The sequence below is a fragment of the Cnephaeus nilssonii genome, assembly GCF_951640355.1.
Source record: "Cnephaeus nilssonii genome assembly, chromosome: 19".
NCBI lineage: Eukaryota > Metazoa > Chordata > Mammalia > Chiroptera > Vespertilionidae > Cnephaeus > Cnephaeus nilssonii.
The window spans coordinates 36,256,401-36,281,748 of NC_137090.1; the positions used below are offsets into that span (position 1 = coordinate 36,256,401).

The 25,348-nt window shown below is 42.2% G+C and overlaps 2 protein-coding genes across 2 annotated transcripts; both read right to left on the reverse strand.

Moving 5' to 3' along the window:
* Positions 1 to 11,474: 11,474 nt before the first annotated feature.
* Positions 11,475 to 12,404, reverse strand: LOC307115469 (olfactory receptor 1A1; the record flags this gene model as incomplete). The annotated part of the gene is made up of 1 exon (XM_079798677.1): positions 11,475 to 12,404. One exon carries the CDS (start codon positions 12,402 to 12,404, stop codon positions 11,475 to 11,477), a length of 930 nt encoding a protein of 309 aa, XP_079654803.1.
* Positions 12,405 to 23,354: 10,950 nt separating this feature from the next.
* LOC307115470 (olfactory receptor 1A1-like) lies at positions 23,355 to 24,290 on the reverse strand (the record flags this gene model as incomplete). The annotated part of the gene is made up of 1 exon (XM_079798678.1): positions 23,355 to 24,290. One exon carries the CDS (start codon positions 24,288 to 24,290, stop codon positions 23,355 to 23,357), a length of 936 nt encoding a protein of 311 aa, XP_079654804.1.
* Between the last annotated feature and the right edge of the window lie 1,058 nt (positions 24,291 to 25,348).

Below are 25,348 nucleotides of genomic sequence, written 5' to 3' on the forward strand. Positions count from 1 at the left end.
AGGGCTAGGACTCCCATTGGCACAGATAAGGGACCCCTCTGGAAGCCCATCTGCCTCCATCTGCCTGCCCTGTCCTGGGGTGTGACCATGACAGGACTGCTAGGTTATCCGAGACCCAGCAACCTCTTTCTGTCCCGGGGGTATGTGGGCTGCACAGGGATGGCCCACAGAGGTGGCCTAGCCAGGACTGGTCTGACTCCGGCCACCTTATGTTACCTGAGGCCATATTTTTGAAGATAGCCGGCAACATCGGGGACGACGGTTGAACCAACGCCTACACCGACTGAAAAAGCTCTCACTGCGGGTTCTCCGGAAGCAAGAGCACCAATCACTGGGAAGACAACAAGAGAACATCTTGCGCTGGCAAATGCCTCGTGGCAAGTGAGCTGCCTGTGGGGCTAGAGGTGGGTGCCTGGTTACAGGGTGTCCAAGTTCTATTGGATAGTGACCTCAGTACCTGGGATTGTCTTCCCTGAGTCCCCTCATCTCATGACAGCTATGCAAATAGTCCTGTGGGCACTGTCTGCGGACCCCTCTTCCCCATGAAGCACCTGATCTATACACAGTGGCACCAACACACCCCTAGAGGCACCAACACACCCCTCTCCCCAGCACCTTAGAACTTCTGGTGGCAGCCAAGATCCAGATTTGAGGAGACAGACCTGGGCTCAGACTCAAGCCCTCATTCTTACCTCTTCTGGATCCTGGATAAGTCACTGTGCCTGTCAGGGCCCTTCTCTCTCCTGCCTGCACAATGGGTTATGCAGCAAGTGCTTCTTAGGGCTGTTCAGGCTCATGTGGGGAGTAGCTGGAAATTAGGAGGAGGACTGTCACATGTAGGTAGTGCCTCCAACCTCCTTTTCCTTCCTGTTGTCACCTCCTCTGTGTCTGCTTTTCTTCTAATCCCACCCAAGGTCATCACATCTAGACTCTGTGTGTGTGTGTGTGTGTGTGTGCGTGTGTGTGTGTGTGTGTGTGTGTAAGCATGCCAGTGCTCTTTTCCTAGGTCCCAGTACATAACAGGCCCCACATAGGGAGGAATAGGCAGGAGCTTCCTAATCTGTCAGCATTTCTAATTTTCAAACCAACTCTGTGGAGGGGGGTTGGGGGAAAGCCTCGGCCTAGAAGGTCTGAACATTTCTGAACTCGGGTCTCTGAATGTCATGTACATTCAGCAGCATCTGCCTGTCTATGGGCCCCAGCTTCCCAATTATCCAATGAGGGTGTGATTCAGAACTGCTTAAATGTGAGCTCAGTATAAAGGGAGCCCAGTTCTCTCCCCCCTGGACGGGCTGTGGACAGAGGTGCACATCTGTGGTTCCAAATCTGGGCTCCTTTTCAGACACATTCTGGCCAATGCCTGTCTAGGCTGCCGAATGCTCACCTTCTCCCCATACCATCTCCATGTCTGTACACGATTCCACCAGCACAGCCTTTTCCAGAGCCCCTGAGCAAACCTGGTTGCACCTAGGACCCCAACTTTGAGGACACACAGCTGGGTTTATCTCAGGCTCTGCATTCTGGCTGTCTGTGATCCTGGACAAGGCATGTACCTCTCGAGTCACCGGTTCTCTCCTCAGTGACTCCCCATGGTCTTCACCTTCCTTGTGTGGTGTGAATGGGTGCCCTCCCTTTAAGTGTGGGTGTCAGTAGTGACGCCATAGGAGACGGCAAAGGAATCCAACTCCCATGATTTGGTTACAAAATGTCAGTGCCTAACCCAGACAGAGTGGCTCAGGCATTGTCCTGTGCACTGGAAGATTGCTGGTTTAATTCTTGGTCAGGGCACATACCTAGGTTTTGGTTTTGATCCCCCCAGGCAGGGTGAGTACATGAGACAACCAACCAATGCTTCTCTCTCACATTGGTGTCACTCACTCTCTCTCTCTCTCTCTCTCTCTCTCTCTCTCTTTCTCTCTCTCTCAACAATGATCACTCTGACCTGTGTTCTCTCTTTGACTCTCAAAGGACGAAGCAGCCAGTCTAGTCAAGCACTGGATAATGAGCACTGCGGAAGGAAAGCAATCCCAGTTTGGGGATTTATCTTAAACTCTAACAAGACAGAAACATAGATGTGTGTATGTATAAGATGTTTATCAGGGCCTTGTTAACACACACACACACACACACACACACAGACACACACACGCAGCAACTTAAACTCCCACCATTAGAGATACAAGGAAAGTGCACACTCCATTCAATTAAGGGCACACAGTGAAGCCATTTTAAGTCAGTATGTATTCCACTTGTATGTGTGTTCATGATCATTGTTATGTTAAAAACAATTTCTTCTTACCTAGTAAAATAGAAAAAAATACCAATTATGCTTCTGCGATCCTAGTAGGACCTACTCCTCGCTGTCACTGTGAGAAGGAAAGGAGCAAATTCATGCAAAGTATGCGGTACTGGCTGAGCACGCTCCTTGCTGCACAAGGTGTGCTTTCTACATTACAGATCTGATCACCTGTCTTCCCTACAGCAGCTGAGCTCCCATCTCCTCCAGAGCAGCCCAGGTTTGTGGCCAGGTGGTCAAGGCCTCAGGATGTCCCATCCCCTGTGGATCTCCTGCTCCCCTGGTCTTACACCCTTTATTCCAGCACTTTCCACAAGGTCACAAAATGCTTCCCCTCCGTTCTGCTGACCGGCTGTTCTTTCACCAAATGTACTTCTCCACTCTGCTTTCCCATTATCAGTCTGGTAAGAGCCCTTATCCGACTCAAACATTTCCTCCTGGTCACATCAACTCTTGCCCCAGAGGTACCACTCCCGTTTATGCCTTATTTTTTAATGATTGACCCACTCCACATTTTGTGGGATTGGTCCCTTAATTAGATTATTGTAACAACAAAGAACTCTTCCCTGAAGCCCTTCTTCACAATCCTGAGCTATGGATTCCATAATGCTATGATGGATTTAAGCTGTGAAGCCTCAAAATAATACAGCTAGATTAGCACTGATGTTCTCAGATTTGGAGAAACTGCCTAATGAACATTGCACAGTAGTGCGATTATGCTTGAATTTGAATTCACCTGTGAGGCACACAAAGAAAGCCAAGAGCATAAGTGTGAAATGCTAATGACAAATTTGGAAAGGCAAACTGTGAATCTTTATTTCTAACGCTGATCCAACTTCCTATATAGGGTCAATATGTTTTGGTGGTGTTAAAAATGGTAACCTACTTTCAAATTTAAATGTTAAATGGTGAGGTTTACATCAAAACCAATATTCCACAAGTGTACTTTTAAAGCAAGAATCACTGCTCTAGACAGTTTCTTGGATCCCATCATGCAAGTTATAGATAGTCCAGAGATATGGACTTTATTGCTACATGGGAATTACATTTAAATTTGACGGAATTTTATATAAAGCAAAACTACACACCTAGTAATTTTGGCATATTAAGTTATCTTTACTATTTTTTTTCCTAGAAAATGGGTGATATTTCTATCTATACATTTTTAAACATAAAATCTGTTTTTAACCTCATTGTCCATCAATAGATGAATGGATAAAAAAGCTGTGGTATATTTATACAATAGAATACTACTTGTCCAAAAAAAAAGAAGGAAGTCTTCTGTGACAGCATGGATGGACCTGGAGAGTATTATGCTAACTCAGTGGTTAGCAAACTCATTAGTCAACAGAGCCAACTATCAACAGAACAACGATTGAAATTTCTTTTGAGAGCCAAATTTTGTAAACTTAAACTTTTTCTAACACCACTTCTTCAAAATAGACTCGCCCAGGCCGTGGTATTATATGGAAGAGCCACATTCAAGGGGCCAAAGAGCCGCATGTGGCTCAAGAGCCGCAGTTTGCTGACCACGGTGTTAAGTGAAACAAGCCAGTCAGAGGAAGACAAATACCATATGATTTCATGTATATGTGGAACCTAATGAATAAAACAAACAAACAAACAAAATAGAAACGGACACATAGATACAGAAAACAGACTGACAGCTGTCATAACTCAGGGAGGTTGAGGGGTTGGGTGAAAAAGGTAAAGGGATTAATTTAAAAAAAAAACCCTCATAGACACAAAAACAGTAAAGTGATTACAAAAGGGAAAGGGAGGGTGGGGAGGCAGAAGAGGGTTAAGTGGGGGGGGGTTCATGGTGATGAAAGGCGACTTGTCTTTGGATGATGAACGCAATATACAGATGATGTGTTATAGAATTGTACACTTGAAACATATATAATTTTACCAGCCAATGTCACCCCAATAAATTCAGTAAAAATTAATGAAAAAATTATTTTCTTGAGTGCTTGAATTTTATTATTGGCAACAAATACTGTCAGTTGTTTTCCTTGAAATAGCAGGTTCACTTCATTCATTTTATTTTATTTTTTGTCCATCCTCACCCGAGGATATTTTTCCATTGATTTTTAGGGAGAGTAGAAGAGAGAGGGAAAGACAGAGAGAAACATCAATGTGAGAGAAATTGATTGGTTGCCTCCTTCATGAGCCCCGACCAGGGACTGGGCCTGGGAGGAGCCTGAAACCGAGGTATGTGCCCCTGTCCGGAATCAAACGTAGGACCCTTCAGTCCACAGGCTGATGCTCTATCCACTGAGCCAAACTGGCTAGGGCGCTTCATTCATTTTAAATAAATATCTTCCAAATACCCAAGTCTCCATAACCATAGTATGTCAGTTTTTCCTTTAAGTAAGATGGTATTCCAGGAAAAAAGTGCCTATTTAGCTCTCAATTCGAACAGTCTCACAAATGCTTTTCCTCATGACATCAATATTTAAAAGGATGGGTACTTAAGTGAATAAAAATATTAATTCTTACTGCTTCATCACGGAGCTATTTGAGGGAATCTGGGCTTTAACATTGTTAAAATTTACTGCAAGTGTGTGATGCTGAAGAAATCAATGAGTACCAGTATGGTTGGGTGCCACTGCCTTGCTTCATGAAAAAGCACTAGCCGTTTTACCCACTGATGCTTTGGCACCATTGGTGCAAACAGAACACAGTGAAAAAAGCAAATAATGTCTTGGTATTTCTCAGGAAATAGTTTTGTCTTCGCAGGACCTTGGAAAAGGTCCTGAGGAAGCCCTGGCCCATGCTTGGAGGACTGTTGCTATAGAGCAGTGGTCGGCAAATTGCAGCTCGCGAGCCACGGTTTGCCGCTCTGTTGACTAATGAGTTTGCCAACCACTGACCTAGACTCTCGATTCCAATAATTACAGGCTGTTGTTGTTCCTTGTGATTAAGCCCCTAGTATAGCATGAGCCATGGTATGGAAATTAAACCCCCAAGTCTGTGGTCATAAGGGTTGACTTTCTGGAGAAGACGATGCCCAAACTGATTGGTGGAGGTAAATGAGTTGAGTGCAGGTGGGAGCAAGAGAAAGGAGACAAAGGGGGAATTCTAAACTGTGGGGGGTGGGGGCAAAATGAATGAAGGCCTAGGGCAGTCAGTGCTTTGACTGGTCAGGGAGCTGCAATTCTTTCAGTACAGCTGCCTGCAGGAGGCAGCAGATAACTCTGAAGGCCGAGGGTGATCTTAATGGATTTCAAGTAGCAGGGAGATAGGATCAGATTTGCATTTTGGAAAGATTGGGCTGCAACCATGTGGCTGATAAACTGCTCTATGTGTTGAGGGTCCAAAAGAAGACTGCAGCTCTGGGAAGAGAAGAGAGAAGGAAAGATACAGAAATGATAAAGGTAGTTTATCCATGTAAACTGGTGACTTATTGGATGGTTATGGGTGAGGGAGAGCTAGTCGTGTCAAGGTTAATCCCTAAAGTCCAAGAGTAATTTAATTGGTTATTCTGAAAGACCATCATTTAATGTTTAAAAGAATTATTACACTAGTGGCCCAGTGCACAAAATTCATGCGGGGGTTGGGGGTGTCCCTCAGCCCGGCCTACACCCTCTCCAATCTGGGACCCTCAGGGGATAACCGGCAGTCTGACATCTCTCTCACAATCCAGAACTGCTGGCTCCTAACCGCTTGCCTGCCTTATTGCCCCTAACTTCTTCTGCCTGCCAACCTGATTGTCTCTAACTGCTCCCCTGCTGGCTTGATTGCCCCTAACCACCTCTGCCTTGGCCCTGCATCTGTGACCCAGGATTCCCTCCTCCAGCCGACCACAGGCACCCAGGATCCGGGCTTCCCTGCCTCTGGTCACTCATAGGCGCCCAGGCCAGCTGTAGCCGCAGGGGATGGTGGGCAGGTGGCTTCTCCTGGGCTATAGCAGCAAGTGCTGGCACTGGGACCCACGGGGTGGGTGGCTTCTCTATCTCCTGGGCCACAGCCAGCCACAGGTACTGGTGCCTGGGCCGCAGGCAGGCGGCTTCTCAGTCTTCCCTGGGATGCAGTGTGGGTGACTTCTCAGGCTGTCTGTGGCCTGGGATCACAGGGCAGGCGGTTTCTTCGTCTCCCGGGCCACACCCAGCCATCAGGCGCTGGGGTCCGGTTTCTCTGTCTCCCCCAGGACATGGGGCAGGCGGACATGAAGTTTCTGCTGCTGGCTGCGGCCTGGGATCAGGGTGCAGGCGGCTTCTTCATCTCCCGTGCTGCAGCCAGCCTTAGGCACTGGCGCCTGACTTCTCTGACCCCCACGGGGGCGGGGGGGGGGGGGGGGGGCAGGGCTTCCACCATGTTTTCAGGTTAATTTGCATATTCACTCTGATTGGCTGGTAGCATAGATTAGTGATGGTAATTTGCATGTTTCTCTTTTATTAGTGTAGAAAATATTTCAAACATATAAAGATACAATAAAACTCCATTATTATTTATGTATTTACATTGTATGTGCATATATTATAGTTTAGCTCACGTGTTTTATATTGTATAATTATACATTACAGTTCAATTGCATGCCTACTCCAAATTACTATCAAATACACTCTGCTGTGCTCTTTGGCTGATACAAAAAGGAGACAAACAAAGAGCCTGATATCAATTCCAGATTGTACAAATGCCTTTCTCCCCCACTAGGATCCTCATTCTGTGTAAACATTTAGTCATTCTGCAAGAATCCCAGGCGTGACTCTCCTACTCCTAGATGACTTCATCTATTTCTATAACTTCACTTATCAACTCTGATCCGTGCTTTGTTTTCTCTCTCATTCTACTATTCATTTGGATATCTCTTGAAAATACACCCAAAAGTATCAGAGCCATGTTTTCTCTTTTCATTAAAGGTACAACCGCATTTTTTTCCCCAGCAGCTCAAGCTTAAAACCTAGAAGACATCCTCTTACTCACAACTTTCATACAAATTGCCACCTCCTGTTCTTTCCCTTTCCACATTACCTTGGCTTCTAGATCCTTTATCTATATGTTCACTGCTTGTTTAGATTGCTCTCAGTTCTTTAGAGCTCTTTAGATTCTTCAGAGCTGCCTAATTAAACTCCTGATGTCACCACCCTTTTCTGCTCCCTTACTTCTCTCTATCCCATCTTGTTTCAAGACAAACTCTCATCATTGCTTCATGTAGAGCTGTTGTCATCTATCATCTATGTATCTGTCTACCATCTATCATCTGTCTACTTATCTATTTATCTATCTGAATAATGTCACAAATACCCCTAGACCCACCATGCAATCTGAAAGTTAGGACTTTAGTGATAACTTACATCTAACTACATTGTAGCTTCTGCTGCATTCTCCTAACTCTCCCCTCTTGAATTTCTTTAATCTGAATCCTATGCCCATTTCGCCTTGACTTTGTTTTCAAAGCTTTTTTTTTTTGGGGGGGGGGGGGGGGAGAAGGGGGCATTTATACCTATTCCTAGCAAATTTCTTTTTTGGTTATTTTAACTGTTTATAACTTACTAGTGGCCCAGTACATAAAATTCATGCATGGGGGGTGGAGGGGTGGGGTGTCCCTCATCCTGGCCTGCACCCTTTCCAATCTGGGACCCCTCAAGGGATGTCCAACTGCTGGTTTAGGCCATGGTGGCAGGGCTGAGGCAGAGGCAGTTAGGGGTGATCAAAACAGGAGGGGAGGGCAGTTGGGGGTGATCAGGCCAGCAGGGGGAAATCAGGCCTAACTGGCAGTTGGACATCCCTCTCACAATCTGGGACCACTGGCTCTTAACTGCTCACTTGCCTGCCTGCCTGGTTGCCCCTAACCACTCTGCCTGCTGGCCTGCTCGCGCCAAGTGCCCCCCAGTTGGCCTTCTCGCTCCCAAGTGCCCCCCCTTGCTGGCCTGCTCACCTCCAACTGCCCCTCCCCCGCCAGCCTGCTCACCCCCAACTTCCCCCCCTGCCAGCCTGATCTCTCCCAACTGCTCCCCCTGCTGGCCTGCTCACCCCCAATCCCCCCCTGCTGGCCTGCTCACCCCAACTGCTCCTCCACCAGCCTGCTCACCCCAACAGCTCCCCCGCCAGCCTGATCTCCCCCAACTGCCCCCTCCACCTGCCTGTCACCCCCAACTGCCCACCACTGCCGGCCTACTTGCCCCCAACTGCCGGCCTGCTAGCCCCCAACTGCCCCCCCGCCCCCGCCAGCCTGATTGCACCGAACTGCCCACCCCTGCTGGCCTGCTCAATCCCAACTGGCCCTCCCTGCTGGCCTGCTCGCCCCAACTGCCCCCTATGCCAGTCTGATCACCCCCAATTGCCCTCCCCTCCTGGCCTGATCGCCCCTAATGGCCTCTGCCTCAGCCCTGCCACCATGGCTTTGTCTGAAAGGACGTTCGGAAGGTCTCCCAGAAGGTCTCCCGGTCTAATTAGCATATTACCCTTTTATTAGTATAGATAGAAGGATAGCAATAATAATCTTTTGGGATTCACATTTTTAAATGTTACTATTATGTTGCTAAAATTCAGTCACATTGTAGCATGTCTCTGTGGGTCATTCAGAAAAAGAGCAACTGACCCAATTACCAAGGACATTGTGCTGCTGATACATAATGAAGGGGAGGAAGGGGGACCATGTCTTAAACTATGTCTGGGATGCCTTTTTTTAGTCTTCTTTTTAAAAAAATTATCTTTATTGTTGAAGAATTATAGATGTCCCTTTTCCCCCATTGACCTTCCCCCGACCCACTCTCCCTCCCTCCCCAGGCCAGCAGAGATTAATAGCAAGTACAGCAGCGTCCCCCCTTCACCCCCCCCCGCCCCCACACACACACACACAAATGGAGAAGTACTGTTGAGGACTCAGGTCCCTCAAGAATAAAAGTTTGCGTCCCCTCAGCAGGAGAGAAGCCACATGGAAGCTGTTCAGCAGTTCCCTTGGAGTATCAGACCCGTGGCCATTCGTCCTCTGAGCCCCCAGGTTAAGGCAACACCACCTTTTCCTTTTGTAACCAGGGGGAGTAATTCCTTCTGGGATCCATCTCTTTTCTCCTTTCGTCTCTTTCAGGACACACCTATATGCATCTACTTCCCTGTATTCGATCTTCGTGGTTTAAACATAGCAGATGTTATTTCTGTTTCCTGACTGGACCCTCACTGACCTGAACAGATCTACTCACTATAGAGTCTTTTTCAGACTTAACCAATCCCTAGACATTGGTACATAATGTCATTTACGTTATAATGCCAAAATTACACAAGGATGGCATATGTCACAGAATCAAAGAAAGATGGCTGAGACAGGGACTTTACATAGGGGTGCAATGACTTTAATTTGCATTTAAAGGTATAAACATACATATCAATTCTTATGGTTATTGTACAGAATACACTATGGAGATCAAAGTCTTTTGTCTGTATTAGAACAGAAATAATGTCAGACTGACAGAGCAGGTTGGTGGTAAGGAATTCTTCTAAGAGTTTACATCTTCAGCTCTTCTTGTATAACTTCCTCTTGGCACTTAATATTTTATTATGGGAAATATTTGAAATATCGCATAACATTTGGGTTTTTTGTTTACCCATGACAGGAAAATTAAACTTGTTGCATTCATCATTTAAACATAATATTGCAGGATTTGTTTATTAATTCAATACAAATTTATTAACTAATGACTATATGTCAGCACTAAGTGCTGAAGCTACAGCAGAACAAAACCGAGCCCTAATCCTCACCTTCCCCTGGGGTGAGACCAACCAGAAATTCACGTAATATTTTCATTGGCTAACTTTGAAAATTCCCTAAATGAAATATCTTCATTCTCTCCATAATTTTGTCATTCATTCACACAGGTTCATATGCATTTATAATCAAATTCTTTTTAGTTAAAAAAAGAAAGATAATTGGTCTAGTTATCATCCTTGGTATTTAGAGGCAAAGAAAGTATTAAAAGATGAATAACACCGTCTTCTAACATTCATGGACAATTCTTGGCATTGTGAATTAGCTATAAGAGATAATTTTATATTTTTACTGGCAGTTTAAAATAGTAGATAATAAAACAAATTGCATACTGTTCTATGACACAGTCAATTTACCTCTTCAAAATGTTGTCCTGTTTGGGAATATGATATTTAAGGACAATCATTTATATCTTATTTATATTTTGAGAAAAAATTTATAGTTTTCTCATGAACAGAATCAAATCATAGGTAGTGGAATTCATTAGTGGTTACTTAGTGACCTGCTGGGTTAACTACATCTGTTTGGGGACTATCACCTGCATCACCAGGGCTGGCCATCCAGAATAAAAACTCATCTTTGCTGGGCCATTCTGGAGAAGCAAGGCCACCTAATCCTCAATACTTCTCTTTTTCCTTCACTTATTTGGCACCCGGACTTTTTTCAGTGTAGCTTTCTTTAATTTTATAAGTAATTAAATCAACACTTTATTATATGAATTGATTTAGAATATTTATTAGTTTAGAATGCAATAACAATTGATGAGTGTCATTTGAGGGAGAGTCGTCTGCTCTTTAGAAACAGTCTAGTTTGCTTCACAATACAGCAAGAACAAGAATGCTTCCCCAGGTCAGTGTATTTAAAGATTTCCTGGATGGGTGAGTAACATCGAGGATGATTATGCCTGGTCATTGGCACATTACATTTCAGAGGCTGATATTTTTCATTTGTTCATCCCACTTTCCACCAAGAATTATTGGATATAGTTTCTATGACCAAGATTATGAAAGGTAGAGTGATGTGTTAAGACCCGCTCTCAGAAGGTGGTAAGCTGAGCAGAGATGGTTAAACATAATAGTGCAATAAAAATTGGCCATTTGATGAATGATTTATATCCTTCAAATAAAGAATGACCACTATACTCACATCCTGTGAGAGTGGCAGGCAGATGTTACTAAATGTGGATGTGGAAGCTGAGCTTCTTGCCTTTTCCACTTTACTCTGAGAGACAAGACAGTAGCTGGACCTGAACCCAATATTCCTGTGCTGCAACTCTGCCCAAGGACAACAGTGTGTTCAAAGTGACAATGTCAATAAGATGAATCATAAATTGTTACAAATATTGGAGAAGAATAATTTTCAGCTGGAAAGAGCAAAGGTGGTTTCTTGAAGAGTGAGGACATTGGGGATGGGTTGCCAAGTGCATTTTAATTGGTGACTACAGTCTCCAATACGACCTCACATTGGTTACATGGAGATTCTCTTGCTGATGAGTTTCCCCAGGGCAGCCTTCATGTCCCGATTTCTCAGACTGTAGATGAAAGGGTTTAACATTGGAGTCACTGCCATGTACATCACAGTTATCACAGCATCCTTTAGACTGTAGCTAGTCAGAGGGCGGAAATACATGCCCATGACTGTCCCATAATACAAAGAAACAACTGTGAGGTGGGAACCACAGGTGGAGAAGGCTTTGCGCACACCCTTGGTGGATGGAACATGTAAGACTGTGGAAAAGACCCGAACATAGGATATGATGATACATAGCAATGGCACAGAGAAAACACCAACCCCAAGGTACATCATCTTCACATTAAAGTCGATGTTAGAGCAGGACAGTTTGAGCAAAGGGGTAATGTCACAGTAGAAGTTGGCCACTTCCTGGTTGCCACAGAAGGACAGGCGAGCTGTGAGCAGAGTATGGGGGAGGGCATTGACGTTTCCAACCACCCAAGACCCAACAACTAGCAGGATACAAGTTCGTGAGCTCATAATCATTGTGTAATGAAGTGGCCGGCTGATGGCCACAGCACGATCATATGCCATTGCAGCCAGGATATAGCTATCTGTGTTACCCAAAGCAATCATGAAATACATCTGTGTTAGGCATCCCCCAAAGGAGATGGTTTTGATGCTCAAGAGATGGTTGGCTAGCATCTTTGGGATGGTTACAGAAGAGAAGAAGATGTCAACAAAGGAGAGGTTAGCAAGGAAAAAATACATGGGGTGGTGAAGGCGAATGTCAGAGCAAATGGCCAAGATGATGAGCAGGTTTCCAATCAGTGTGATGGGGTAAATGAGCAGGAAGAGGATGAAGAAGAAATCTTCCTGTTCCTGCTGACTGCTAACTCCCAGGAGGATAAAATCCAGGGTAGAGGATTGATTATCTTCACTCATTATTCTTTTGTTTAGATTGAGGAGAGAAATCCAGAATTATTAGTGAAGTTAGTGTGTATAATGATCTTCCGTATCCACCAGTTTTGTCTCAATGATAAGTCATCTCCGCAACTGAGTTTAATAAATCCATAGAAATCCAGCATTTTGGGGAAATATCCTTGTTGCTCAGTGGGACTAATTGACAGTTAGGCCTGGACACTCATGTCTAAGAAGTGAGCAATTTTTGAATCAGAATTGCCAAACCTCCCCCATCCCAGTGCCACTACCCAACCATATAGTATTTAATCAATTAACAAGCACTTGATTCTCAACATTGCATGAACTAGATACTTTGTTAGGCTTACGGGAAAATAAAAAATATGTGAAAATGCAATCTTTTAATCTATTTATTCAACCTGTAAGACATAGTCTCTGCTCTCAGGGACCTTCCAACTTAATGGAGAAGCCAGAATCACATGGCAATTTTATTAAATATGATATGGAAATGACAGCATTTTGGAGTCTTTGGCTAAATACACCAGTGCAAAAGGTGTGTTAGTACAAGGACCAGCCTGGAAATTAGGAATTATTCCAGTGACCAAAGTCATAGTGATCCCAGGCCCAAGGAGTAAAAGGTATTTGCACTGACGCTGACAGATTATAAACCACAAGGACCACAGAGTTACGATCTAGGAAAAACAAGCCTAGTGAATTTCCTCCCCAACATTCCCATTTACAAATAAGACTTTCACCGCCTCCTTAGATAAGTTTTACCTTTTTGTAAAACTCTCCAATATAGATCATTGCAAAGCTTTTCTCTTTGGTCTTCTCTTTTCTTTTTTATTTCTTGTGGTGACTCATCCAATTCTACAGTCACTTCATGGACAGCACAGTAAACTCTCAGATCTGCATCTGTCCCTTTGATGTCTCTCTCCCATATTTATACATTCAGTCATTCTGCCATCATGTCTGTCCAAACTCTCTATTTTGCACATCCAACCTATAGTTTGCAGGCTGTTTTTCAGGCATGGAACCATACTGTGTGTGTGTGTGTGTGTGTGTGTGTGTGTGTGTGTGTGTTTTAATCACCCCCAGAGAGTTCATTGTGAAACATTGTTCATTTTATGAACCAATAAGTTTGCACTTAATATTTCTAGAGTTAATTCAGGGTTTATTTCTTTGGTTCCCCACATGTGGGATGCTCACAGGCACACACACACAAGTTTATCCTTCACTTTTACATTTAATCTTATTGATTATTTAAAAGCATTGTCACATAATTTAACTTTTCTAGCCACTGTCTCAGAGCTTTAGCTTAGATAATCATTTTCTACCTGAAATACTGTAGTGTTTCCTTAGCTTATTGGCTATAGATCCCCTCCTCTTTGATCCACTTGTACTCTGAGGCATACTAACTATGGCAGAGCCTACTAGCTACTTATCCAAACCCATGTTGTTCTTTTCTTCCGGGATGCACAAGTAGACTAGATTTCCCAAGCTCCCTTGCACTGAGGTGTGGCCACGTGACTGAGTTTTCAACTGCCAGTTCATCCATGTGTTCCGTTTCTGGGCTTTCTCCATACTTGTTTTCCCCTTGTGCATGCTAGATAAAATGGCCAAGGGGCTGAATGGGATGGTGGAGTCACATGGTGAAATGAGCCTGTGTCTCTAGTTCTCCACGTACCAGAGCCACCCACCACAAAAGATACCCACTGGGACTGTTGCATAGGAGGGACAGACCCTTTCATTCTGTTTAAACAATTATACAGTTTGAGATCTATTTATTAACTTTAGCATTTATTATCTTATATTGTACTATTTAATATCCTTTCCCCAGGGTATCCTGAATAATTCACTAATTTTTCCAAAAAGAACTCTACTCAACAATTAATTAAAACATTATTCTCAACATGTGTGAGTTATGTGCTAGGCACAGGGGATATAGATCTAAGTATATTTTCCCCAAACATAATGAACCTAAAATTTCCAGATTGTCTATCTCCGAACCTAAAAGAATCTGGAATTATTTCCTGAAATTCCTTTTCTTATCTTTGTACAGAATCATAATATCTTAGGGTTGAGAGGTTTCAATAAAGCTGAAGGGCTCAGAGAGCATGGTAATTCCTTTGGTGTGGAAGTATAAGGTTTTTAGGGCTGTGATTCTTGGCAATATGGCAAAGCAAGCTGATGTGGACAGAGCCCATTCCAAGTAAAGTACATAGAAATTATAAATAAATTTTTAAAATAATGAAATATACATATAACCAAATCTGTAAGAAAGAAATGTGAATACGTAGGTATGAGAAACAAAAAGAATGCTCAGCAAGCCAGAGCTGAATCTGTTATGGCCCCTTGAGGTTCCCAACTATTAACAAGGCCCTAAAGGCAGGAGTCTAGCTTGTAATTTCTCTTTGGTACAGGAGATGTGCCCACAGATCTACATGAAGTAGTGAGCTAATTTGAGTCCTCTGTGTAAAACATGCAAGTCCTTCCCTATTTGTAAAGTAACACTAGATTTTTTTTTTGCTATGTTAGAATTGGAAAGCAAAGTACAAAAGAAGAAAATTCACAGAAAAAATGATTGTCCACAAAGAAAATCCAATATAATCTCTATATAAGTCAATAATTCCCAAGAAAGACAAGTATCATATGATTTCATTCATATGTGGAATCTAACGAACAAAATAAACTAACAAGCAAAATAATAACAGACTCATAGAGAGCAGGCTGACAGATGTTGGTGTGTGTGTGGGGGGGAGGGGCTTGGTAGAGAGTTGGGTGGAAGAATTGAGTGGGGGGAAAAAGAATTCCCAAGGGAATCTCTAGAAATATCAGCAAGTTTGTTTCATATAGACCAATATTAGAAACAATCAACACTGTTCATATACTTAAATAATAATAAATCAGAAAATACAATTTTTATAAAGACTCCTCACAACAGCAATAGAAAACACTAAAGAATTTAGAAATCATTTAACAAAAGAGATCCAACTGGTTTCAAAAATTACAAAATTTTACTGAAGGACAAAAAAAATAAATAAAAGAATACCTAAAAATATGAAGAGATAAGCAATGTTCATGGCAAGACTTAATGTGGTAAAATTGTCAGTTCTCTTCCAATTAATCTATGAATTGGATGCAATCTCAATCGAAATATTACTGGTTTCTTTTAAATATGAAATTTAACATGCAGAAGAATGAGGAGCCATAAAGAGCTAAGACAGGTTAGAATAAGGAGGGAGTAATGGTCCCATTAGGATTCAAGATGAATTGCTATGGAAATTCAAACAGTGAAGTAGTGCTGATGTCGGGAATGAAATATAGACCTATTAACAGATGATAGAGTCAGACCCAGATCAAGCATTTATTAGCAGAGGGCATATGACATGTCTTGGCTTAGAAATGGGCAGGGAAAGGAGGGACTGACCATGAAGTAAAGAGTGCTGGAACAATGGGATACCTATATATGAAAAATAATCCTTAAAGGATCAATTGTGAAAAGCAAAACTTCAAAAAATGTAGGGGAACATGTAAGCATATCAAATCAAGACATTGTCCTCCTTACACTTATACAATGTTATATGTCAATTATATCTCAATTACACTGAAATAATTTAAGAGGATAATATGTTTATGATACAGGAAATGTAATTAATTTCTTAAACCAGCACAAAACACACAAATATAAGAAAAAATTTTTACACATTGACTACTTTAAATGAAATTGAAAACATTTATATGAAAAAGACACTATAAAGAAAGGGGAAAGATAAGTCTTGGCTTGGAAAGAGGTGTCTGCTATACACATAATCAATGAAGCACTAGTATTCAGAATACATGTGAGTCTCACACACTGATAAGAAGAGGACCAAAGCCATAACCGGTTTGGCTCAGTGGATAGAGAGTCGGCCTGCGGACTCAGGGTCCCAGGTTTGATTCTGGTCAAGGGCATGTACCTTGGTTGCGAGCACATACCCAGTGGGGAGTGTGCAGGAGGCAGCTGATTGATGTTTCTCATCGATGTTTCTCTCTATTCCTCTCCCTTTTTCTCTGTAAAAAATTAATAAAATATATTTAAAAAAATAAGCGGACCAAAAATGCAGTAGGAAATAATGGGCAAAAGGTTAGACTAGACAAGTCAGGAGAGGAAAGGTACAGCCAACAAACAAAAGAAAAATGTGAAGTAAAAACAAAACTTAACAAGGAATAATAGAGAAAACACGCACAAGTAGGAAATCAGCCTGGAAAATAAGTTTGTGGTTATACTGTGGGGACTTTTTAGTATGGACTGGATTCCTTGCATACTAAAAATTAGGTCAGTGGATGTAAATTGAACAACACTTTTTTTGGTAATAGAAATATGCAACCATTTGTTTAATACAAACTTAGATATTTTGGCAATATAAGATGACTGATGAGTAAGTCAACATTTGAATGACAATCTGGTTGCAAGGATGATCATAAGTTGATTAAAAAAAGAGTTAATAAATGTAAGAAAAAGCTGCACCAGATAAGAAGTGGTTGGTATAATCAATATGAGAACTAAACACAAGGGAAACAGAGAAGAGAAGGTTCTGAGCACAGGATTTTCATGTTCTGCAGTGTCATTATGGGAGCGGTGATTTCTGCTGAAAGATTGAGGAGAGAGGTGAAAGGACCATAGGCCTACAGGGAGAGGAGTCAGGAGAAGCATCAGCATGAATGACAGAGACAGAGTGAGAGCCCTGAGTTCACTGGAATTAACCAAAGTTCCAGGTAGTGGTGAGCCACGGAAATCTTTTTTCCTGGAAAATATTGGTGCTCTGAGTGTGACAGTGCTGAGGATAGGTTTTCAGGGACACAGAAACCAAATACTTCCCTTTGGCATCATGGGTAACAGAAACACACACACACACACACACACACACACACACACACACACACACACCATTCCTTCAGGAGGCGGAGAGCTCAGGACTGAAATACCCAAATCAAAACTACCCCTTCCTATGTCTTGCTTTTTTGAAATAAAAGGGGATCCAAAAGAAAGATTGGGTTAGAAAATTATTAATACATAGAGTTATAACTGTTTTGGGACAAAAAATATGGTACAAAATTTTAAACTTCTAAATTATTGGATAAGATGAAACAAGCAAAATGTTGATAGCAATGTTGTACTGTGCAGATGTCTGCCGGTTGCAGAATTCAAAAGGACACTAAAATGTTAAAAATTAAATGGTGGCAGTGAGCTTTAAACACGGAATAACACAGTGCTGGTAAATAGAAACAATTATCAATAAAAGAATAAATAAAAAAGGTTAAAAAAAACTACCCCTTCCTGATCCTGTTTTTATGAATGAGGCCTCAAAATAACCATCTTCAGATGGGAAGGGTTCCTCTCTCTCTCTTTCTCTCTCTCTTTCTTAGTCTTTCTTGAGACCTTGGGTTCTGGAGCCAACGTGTGAGTTTTGCCAGTCCTTCTCTGTGTGACTTCAGGCAATTCAATTCACCAATTTGTTCATCTTATAAAAAAAACCAAACCAACAATTCTACTCACCTCTTGGAGGTGTTGTAAGGGTCCAAGGGGGACGATGTATGTAGTGCAGTTGCTGGCTACCTATCCTTTGATGTCACTGTCATAGAGAATCTGTTCTCTGATGTCCACAGGCCCTACCTAGGGAGTAGCTCAGATGCTCTCAGAAAGGGCCCTGGTCCTGTGGCCTTCACTCCTCTCTCACAAATGGGAAGTTTACAGCCAGCTGGTCCAACACCTGTTATCGTTCCTTTTTGGAGGCCGGGTGTGGAGCAGGAGTCCTCTGTCCCTGAGCCAGAAGAGATAAGGCCTGGATGCTTTAGAAGAGGAGCCCCAGGTTTTCTGACCTTGGAGCAGAAGGGATGGCCGCAGCTGTCCTGGATGGAGCCGGAAGATGAGTTTCCTCCTCTAGGCAGCAGGAAAGCTCATAGGATAGAGAAAACTGTGACTTCTGCACCAGGTTATAAAGTCTCTTGAAACAGGTCTCCCATGTTCATTCAAGCCGTAGAGTAATTGTTGAGACTCATTAGACACTCCTACAGCTGTGCCTGAGGGGACATCGTGCTCTCAAGAGTAATCTTTCCCAGAGTTCTTCTAGAAGGAAGAAGGGGCAATGGGTTTTTTGAGATAGTATGTCTCCAGGGTCCAAGCACTAGGCTGTCCAAGTCTAACCCCTTTGTTGGAATATGGGCCCCTGTCCTCTGCTGTTCAGGACAAACTTGGCACCATCCCTTGGGACTGTGGTACGACTGAGCTCCTGGTCTTTATTTCAAGCCTTTCTGGTATTAAGAAGAAGAAGAATTGTATCCCACCTTTGTCTAGGATTTGTCTTGAGAAGTGTTATGGGCAAGGGACCTATTTACTAGTAAACTTGTTTTTTTCTAGTATTTTGATAGTGGGTCTCCAGATTTTTTAGATTCGTAGAGATGCCAAGGGCCTAGATGTTACCTAGCTCGCTTTGTGTATGTATCACCTTTATGACAGCCCTGATTGATGCTCACTGTGCTGTGACTTAGCCCCTCCTCTGTAGAAGACCACGGTAAAGACTGTGAGTGCTGGCTGGGTTTCAGTCCAGGCTCTGCAGCTTACTGGCTATAAATGAATTTGGACAGTATGTGCTCACTCATCTTTATAATGGGAATAACAACTGCATAACAATAACAACATCTTCATAAAATTGTTCTGAGGATCAAAGGAATTAATATATGAAAAGTTCTGAAACCAGAGCCTGGTACATAGTTAGCACTTAGAATAACAGAAATGTTTAACTATTTTACTACCTCTTCATTACCTACTAGCGGCCCGGTGCATGAAATTCTAGCCCTCAGCTTGGCCTGCACCCTCTCACAATCTGGGACCTCTTGGGGGATGTCTGTCTGCCAGTTTAGGCTTGATCAGACATCCCTCTTGCAATTCGAACTGCTGGCTCCTAACTGCTCACCTACCTGCCTGCCTGATCGCCCCTAACCACTTGCCTGCCTGCCTGATCACCCCTAACCACTCTGCCTGCCTGCCTGATTGCCCCTAACTGCTTTCCTGCCTGCCTGATCACCCCTAACCACCTCTGCCTCGTCCCCCGCCACAGTGGCTTTGTCTGGAAGGATGCCTGGAATGATGTCTGGAAGGTCATTTGGCTGTCCAGTCTAATTAGCATATTATGTTTTTATTATTATAGGTAATATGCCTATTAACTGCCAATTTTACTATGAGTCATGTAATGGTTAAACAACACTCCAAAATCTTCTTCAGATTTTCACATGGTAGATGTTGAAATATTTGTTGAATTACATTTTCCTTTAGACGTCTTTCAAGTTGCACCCTCCTGTTTGCTCCTGTGTTCAGATCATGCTGCAGGGTTCAGGGCATGGGCTCCCCCGACATGGATAAAATGACATCTCATGAGAATATTTTCTTCTTAGTGATCACATTTTGCTCTTTATGTTTTTCTTGGAATCTCTGACCACTTCCTCCCGTGTTTTATTTTCTGGGTACCATTAGGGTCAAGGACTTGTGCAACAACATCAAAGAGAACTATGAACAAAACGATGTTTTAACCCTAAACCAGTGATGGGCAACCTTTTGAGCTTGGTGTGTCAAACTTCGCCAAAAAACTGAGCATAACACGGGTAGTGTGTCACTTTGAGGAAAAAACATTATTTCGCAAATGTTTCATCCTCAGGAGCAGCAAATGTTTCATCCTCGGCATGCGGCCGCCTAAGCGGCCACGTGTCATCAGAAATGGCTACGCGTGTCAGTGCTGACACGCGTGTCATAGGTTCGCCATCACTGCCCTAAACATTGCAAATATTTCCATGTATAGTGACTGACTACATCTTTCATTAGCTTATGAAAGAAATATCTTACCTTCCATATCCTAAAGAGAAAAATCCTGTGTATGGTGAAAGAGGCTAAATTGAATTGCTAGAAAATTCCAGGCTTTGTTAAATTTCTTCTAGTATAAAGAAACGTAAAGAATAATGATCTATGAAATTTATTTGCAGAGTAAGAGAAGAGGAGCAACACCTTAAGCACTTTGAAGAAAAACCAAAATTTTTCAAAAATATTTTTTAAAAATATTTTCCTCAATAAATCAGAAACACCAATCAGAAAGGATATATGCACCCCTATGCTCATAGCAGCACAATTTACAATAGCTAAGATTTGGAAACAACCTAAGTGTCCATCAGCAGATGAGTGGATTAGAAGACTGTGGTACATCTACGCAATGGAATACTCCGCTGCTGTAAAAAAGAAGGAACTTTTTCCATTTGCAACAGCATGGAGGGTCCTGGAGAGCATTATACTAACCAAAATGAGTCAGTCAGAGAAAGATAAATATCACATGATCTCACTCATTTGTGGAATATAATGAACAACATAAACTGATGAACAAAAATAGATCCAGAGACAGAGAAACACTGAACAGACCGTCAAACCTCAGAGAGAAGGTAGGGGAGGGTGAAGGGGTGGGAAAGAGATCAACCAAAAGACTTATCTGCATGCAATGGACATGAACACTGGGGCGGTGGGGGCTTGTCCTGGGGGGGTGGGAGTTGCTGGGGAGGAGTCCATGGGGGAAAAAGGAGACATTTGTAATACTTTAAACAAAAAATTTTTTCCATATTCTTAAGACATCTTACCTAATAATAGACAAACATGTAAATTGACTGTACGTCCACTATGCCCACAGCCAATAAGGAGTGAGTATGCAAATTAACCCAACAAAGATGTTGGATTAATTTGCATATACAGGCGTGGAGTGGCGGAACACCTGCTATGAGGAGGGGGTGGTGGTGGAGGGAGCTACAGGAGCAGTGCTCTGGCTGGGCGCGAGGACTTGCGGGGTCCCAGGCTCCTGGGCAGCCAGGAGTAAGGACTTGCGGGTGCCCAGGCTGCCGGGAGCGAAGCCAGGGGAAGGAAGGCCTTTTCTTGCACGAATATCGTGCAACAGGCCTCTAGTTTAAAATAAGAAAGTATCAAACAGAAGAAAATTTAGATGAAAATGAAATTGATATAGAAACAGCAGACAGAAGTGAATAAGGAACATAAAATTAATTTTAACTGGCTTTCTGGGCAGAATTGACATTTCAGAAAAAAAGTTAATAATGTTCAGGAAAGAATTCAGAAACTGCCTTAGTCTATTTGGGCTTATATAAAAAAAATACCACAGACTAGGTAGCTTATGAACAACAGAAATTTATTTTTCATGGTTCTGGAGGCTTGAGAAATCTAGAATCATGATGCAGGCTTCTTGGTTCCTGTGTCCTCTCTTAGCAGACGCAGGGAGAGGCCTCTGTAGGATCTCTTTTATAAGATCACTAGTCTTGTTTGTGAGGCCCCACCTCCTAATACCATCACATTGGGCATGAAGATTTGACCATATGAATTGAGATGGGAGGACACAAACATTCAGACCATGTTAATATTATGTTGCTATTATTTAACCAAATTAGAGCATGCCTCTGTGGTCCATTCAGAAAAAAAGGAGTTAGAGTTGTAGATTCTAATGATCGTGGATATTGTGTTGTTGCTACACAATGAGGGGCAAGGAAGACTATGTCTAAAACTATGTCTAGAGTGAATGTAGCATTTCCCCACTCAATAGCAAAGATTAACAGGTTACCAAAACAATTTAAAAAACCCCACCCACCGAAGCAACACAATTAAGGAATCAGACCCCCCAGAAATAAAACTGTGGGTAACATCAATAAATGAAGACCAATGCCAGTTATTTGACACTCTTGTCAGAGATCTGAGCATCAGACATGTGGTCAGCCCTTTCTTAGCTCCTATGTTGTGGAAATACCACCTTTTGCTTTTTTGTTACCCAATCAAGAGGGTGAAACTTTTTTCTACAGTTTACATCTCTGGGTCACTTCAGCTTCTTTCTTTTGCCACCTTTATTCCTTTTCAGGACACACCTATGTATGTAATTTCCTGTGTTAAGTATTCTTGGTTTAAACATATCTAGTGTCATTTGTCTTTCCAGAATGGATAGCTAATGCCCCGTGTAATTATGTATAATCATTGTCATATTACATTTCCAAGACTAATATTTTCATACATTCATTCTGTTTTCTACCAAGATTCATTGGATGCACTTATTTGACCAAGATTATAAAAAGTAAAGAGATATGTTAAGACAGCTCATGTTAAGTGGCTTTTAAGCATAGTAGAGGTGAGAACATATAGTCCAATCAAAATAACAATTGAATAATGTTTTATACCCTTCAGCATGAATTATTGTGACCTCACACATTATGACAGTGGTTAGGCAGATAATTAGTATTCTTAATATGTAGATAGAGATGCTTAGCCTCAGTCTTTTCTCAACTTTACTTTGATAGTGCCATAGCTGAGGCATGAACCCAATATTTTGTGCTGCAACCCTGCCAAGGGACAATAATGTGTAAAAAGTGATAAATTCAATAAGATGTATCATAAATTGTTATAAGATTTCAGAGAATTCCTTTTCCCCCCCTTTTTGTATTCTGTTCCATTGTTCTTTTTTTCTACTTTATCTTTATTGTCAAAAGTATTACAGGTGTTCTCCCTTTTCCCCCACCTTGACCCCCTTCTCCCTACTCCCATCCCCTCTCCAGGCCTTTACCCCACTGTTGACTGTGTCTGTCGGCTATGCATATATGCATATAAGGCCTTTGGCTGATCCCTTCCCTCCTCCCATTCTCTCTGAGAATCCTCAGTCTGTTGCATGCTTCCAAGTCTCTGGTCTATTTTGCTTGTCAAATTATTTTGTTCATTAAATTCCACATATAAGTGAGATCATGTGATACTTGTCTATCTCTGAGTGGCTTATTTCACTTAGCACAATACTCTCAGCAGAGAAGAATTTCTAACTAGAAAGATCAAAGTCAGTTTCTTAGAGGGGAAGACATTGGAGATGGATTTCCAGGTGCCTCCTAATGGTGACTATAGTCTCCAATACGACCTCACATTGGTTACATGGAGATTCTCTTGCTGACAAGTTTCCCCAGGGCAGCCTTCATGTCCCGATTTCTCAGACTGTAGATGAAAGGGTTTAACATTGGAGTCACTGCCATGTACATCACAGTTATCACAGCATCCTTTAGACTGTAGCTAGTCAGAGGGCGGAAATACATGCCCATGACTGTCCCATAATACAAAGAAACAACTGTGAGGTGGGAACCACAGGTGGAGAAGGCTTTGCGCACACCCTTGGCGGATGGAACATGTACTAGTAAGACTGTGGAAAAGACCCGAACATAGGAGATGATGATACACAGCAATGGCACAGAGAAAACACCAACCCCGAGGTACATCATCTTCACATTAAAATGGATGTTAGAGCAGGACAGTTTGAGCAAAGGTACAATGTCACAGTAGAAGTTGGCCACTTCCTGGTTGCCACAGAAGGACAGGCGAGCTGTGAGCAGAGTATGGGGGAGGGCATTAGTGTTTCCAACCACCCAAGACCCAACAACTAGCAGGACACAAGTTTGTGGGCTCATAATCGTTGTATAATGAAGTGGCCGGCTGATGGCCACAGCACGATCATATGCCATTGCAGCCAGGATATAGCTATCTGTGTTAGCCAAGGCAATCATGAAATACATCTGTGTCAGGCATCCCCCAAAGGAGATGGTTTTGATGCTCAAGAGATGGTTGGCTAGCATCTTCGGGATGGTTACAGAAGAGAAGAAGATGTCAACAAAGGAGAGGTTAGCAAGGAAAAAGTACATGGGGTGGTGAAGGCGAATGTCAGAGCAAATGGCCAAGATGATGAGCAGGTTTCCAATCAGTGTGATGGGGTAAATGAGCAGGAAGAGGATGAAGAAGAAATTTTCCTGTCTCTGCTGACCGCTAACTCCCAGGAGGATAAAATCCAGGGTAAAGGATTGATTACCTTCCCTCATGTCTCTTTTATTAAGAAAGGGAGAAGAATCAGAATTATTAGTGAAGTTACTGTTATTAATATCTTTTTTACTCACCACCTTTGATTACCTGTATTTATGCTTGGGTATACTACATCCAGAGATAACCACCAATTCTTGGGGGGAAAATTCCTCTTCGTCAGTTGGACTAATTGTCAGATAGCCATTGACATTTATGTCTAAGAAGTTAGCAATGTGAATCAAAGGTGACCACCCCCTCTCTCCCACCAATCCCAGTACCATCTCTCAAGCACATTGGATTTAATCGGTTAACAGATACTCAAATTTCATATTGGATGTGCTAGCTTCTTGGTTAGGTCTCACAGGAAAATTATGAACATGTGAAAAGTACATTTTGTTTTATCCATTTTTCAACAAAAGTGACATAGTCTTTGCTCTCCGCAGCAAAACAATGTTCACATACTAATTTGCTATGCATGATAAGAAAAGGACAGCATTTGGGAGTAGTTGAAGAAAACTCTTAGAGTACAATGTGTGTCATACAAAGAGGATCCTGGGGAATTAGAAATTGTTCCACCGAACAATATCGGAATGATATCAGAGTCCAGGTGTTATCAGTTGTCTACACTTGTGTTAAAAGATTTTAAATCAGAAAGACAACTGGGAAAAGGTCTAGCAAAGTAAGCCAGTAAATTTCTCTCAGGTTTCCCATTATCAAAGTGTATTTTTGCTATCTCTTTGATAAGTTTTATCTCTTTTCCACACCTTAAATATATATAAGCAAAATGTTTTTCTCTTTGGTTTTTTTTTCCTTTGCTTTGTTATTTATTTATTTATTTTTTTGTTTGTTTTTAATTTACTTTTTTGAGGACTCATGCAACTTTATAGTGGCTTCAGCTACTGCTTCATAGACTCTTAGGAACAGGTTTGACCTTAGACGTGATATCTCTTTCCTATATTTCCACATTTGTCATGCTGTTAACATGTCAAACTAAACCCCATACTCTGCATATCCAATCTAATTGGTTTGCAAACCTTTTTAAGGAGGAAAACCATATCTTGTTTATTTACATCTCCTC